General features: G+C 49.1%; 1 protein-coding gene across 1 annotated transcript in view; it reads right to left on the bottom strand.

Moving 5' to 3' along the window:
- LCP2 (lymphocyte cytosolic protein 2 (SH2 domain containing leukocyte protein of 76kDa)) overlaps nt 1-498 on the bottom strand; it is a 49,738-nt gene extending 49,240 nt beyond the window's left edge. Inside the window, exon 1 of the mRNA XM_008585919.1 lies at nt 334-498. Within this exon, the coding sequence (XP_008584141.1) occupies nt 334-411 (78 nt within the window). The 5' untranslated portion in view covers nt 412-498. The remainder of the gene's footprint in view (nt 1-333) is intronic.
- Nucleotides 499-1,361: the final 863 nt, after the last annotated feature.

Here is a 1,361-nt window from a genome sequence, read left to right as displayed (position 1 = left end):
CTGAGCCATGGGGACAAGAATATTGACCTCACAAGATAGTGGAGAGCGTTAAACAGGACAGTGCCTAAAGAGCACCAAATTCAGATGCTTGCACATCATAGACACATACTTATCTGGGGGCTCCCCGTCCCACCTTTCTCTCCAGAGGTCGTAGCCAGGAAAACTCAGTGATCTACACGGCACTCACCTAACCCGTAAGGTTGCCGCGGGGTTGGTAGTTCCATTGCTATCTTTTACACCTCTTGTGTTTTGCCCAGATTTTCCATCTTCAAGCCTCTTCTCACCCCACGAAGGGCACTACCAGCCTGACCACTAACAAAAGACAGGACTCACCTTCTTGAAATAGTCAGCAAGGCTGTCGGAGTCCCAGGTCAGGACTTCTGAGCGAAAGGGAACATTCCTCAGGGCCATGGCTGCTCTCCCAGGAGGAAGCTCACGAGCTGAGTGTGGGTGCTGCACCCATGGACAAAAAAGCCCAAATCCAGAGCTTGGAGGTGTCCGTGGCTCTTCCAACTCCCAGCTACCCTCTGAAACAGCCTTGTTGGAGCAGATGTCTTTTCTGGGGTAGCCAGATCCCAGAAAGCAACGGCTTCCTCTGCGAACAAATATGGTCTCTTCTCAGAAAACGACTCAGCTAGTTTCCTTTACCACTTCCTCTGCTGGGCTCTAAATAAGTAAACAAGGAAGCTCATCTCTGGGGGCTTGAAGTGCAAAGACAGCGACAGGGTTGGTAATTCCCCGCTAGTTCCAGGCACCCTAGTCCATTGAGAGGGGTAATGAAGGGGAGTTAAACTCCGATGTGAGTCAAAGGATTTCTCCATTAAACCTCCTGGCACCTGTATGTCTACACCACAGTTCTGCTCGGCTAGGTCTTTGCAGATGAACATCTATTTTGACGGTTGACCTAAAATAAAGACAATTTCTCACATCAGTGAAATGCTAGGGAAAGGAGCCTGGCCATTTACTGCTTTCCAACCATCTTCCCCTCCCAGTCTGGAGTCTCTATCAAAAGCTGAGATCCCTTCAGCTGTCTCTTTCTCTTTAGTGTGAGAAGGTCCTTGGCGAGTGAGTGAGTCAGGCGCCCAGGGTTGAACATGGTGCTGCACTGGACAGGCCCAGGCTCAATTTCCAATGTGACCATTTCTGTGCTGTGTAACCTTCAGCAAGGACTCGAAATCTGGGAATCTCAGTTTCCATAACTGTAAAACAGGAAAACAGAGAATTGCCTCATATACACATATAACCTACATGCATTCAACTAGACAAACTTAAAGGAAAAAATTTTTTTAAAAATTAACAATTGTGGGCCGGCCCGGTGGCGCACTGCTATAGTGCGCCGCTTGGGAAGCGCGGTGGCGCTC

Source organism: Galeopterus variegatus, unplaced genomic scaffold (genome assembly GCF_000696425.1).
Source record: "Galeopterus variegatus unplaced genomic scaffold, G_variegatus-3.0.2 Scaffold3758, whole genome shotgun sequence".
Lineage (NCBI taxonomy): Eukaryota > Metazoa > Chordata > Mammalia > Dermoptera > Cynocephalidae > Galeopterus > Galeopterus variegatus.
Note: the sequence above shows the minus strand (reverse complement) of the source record. Positions and strands in the feature narration are given on the sequence as shown.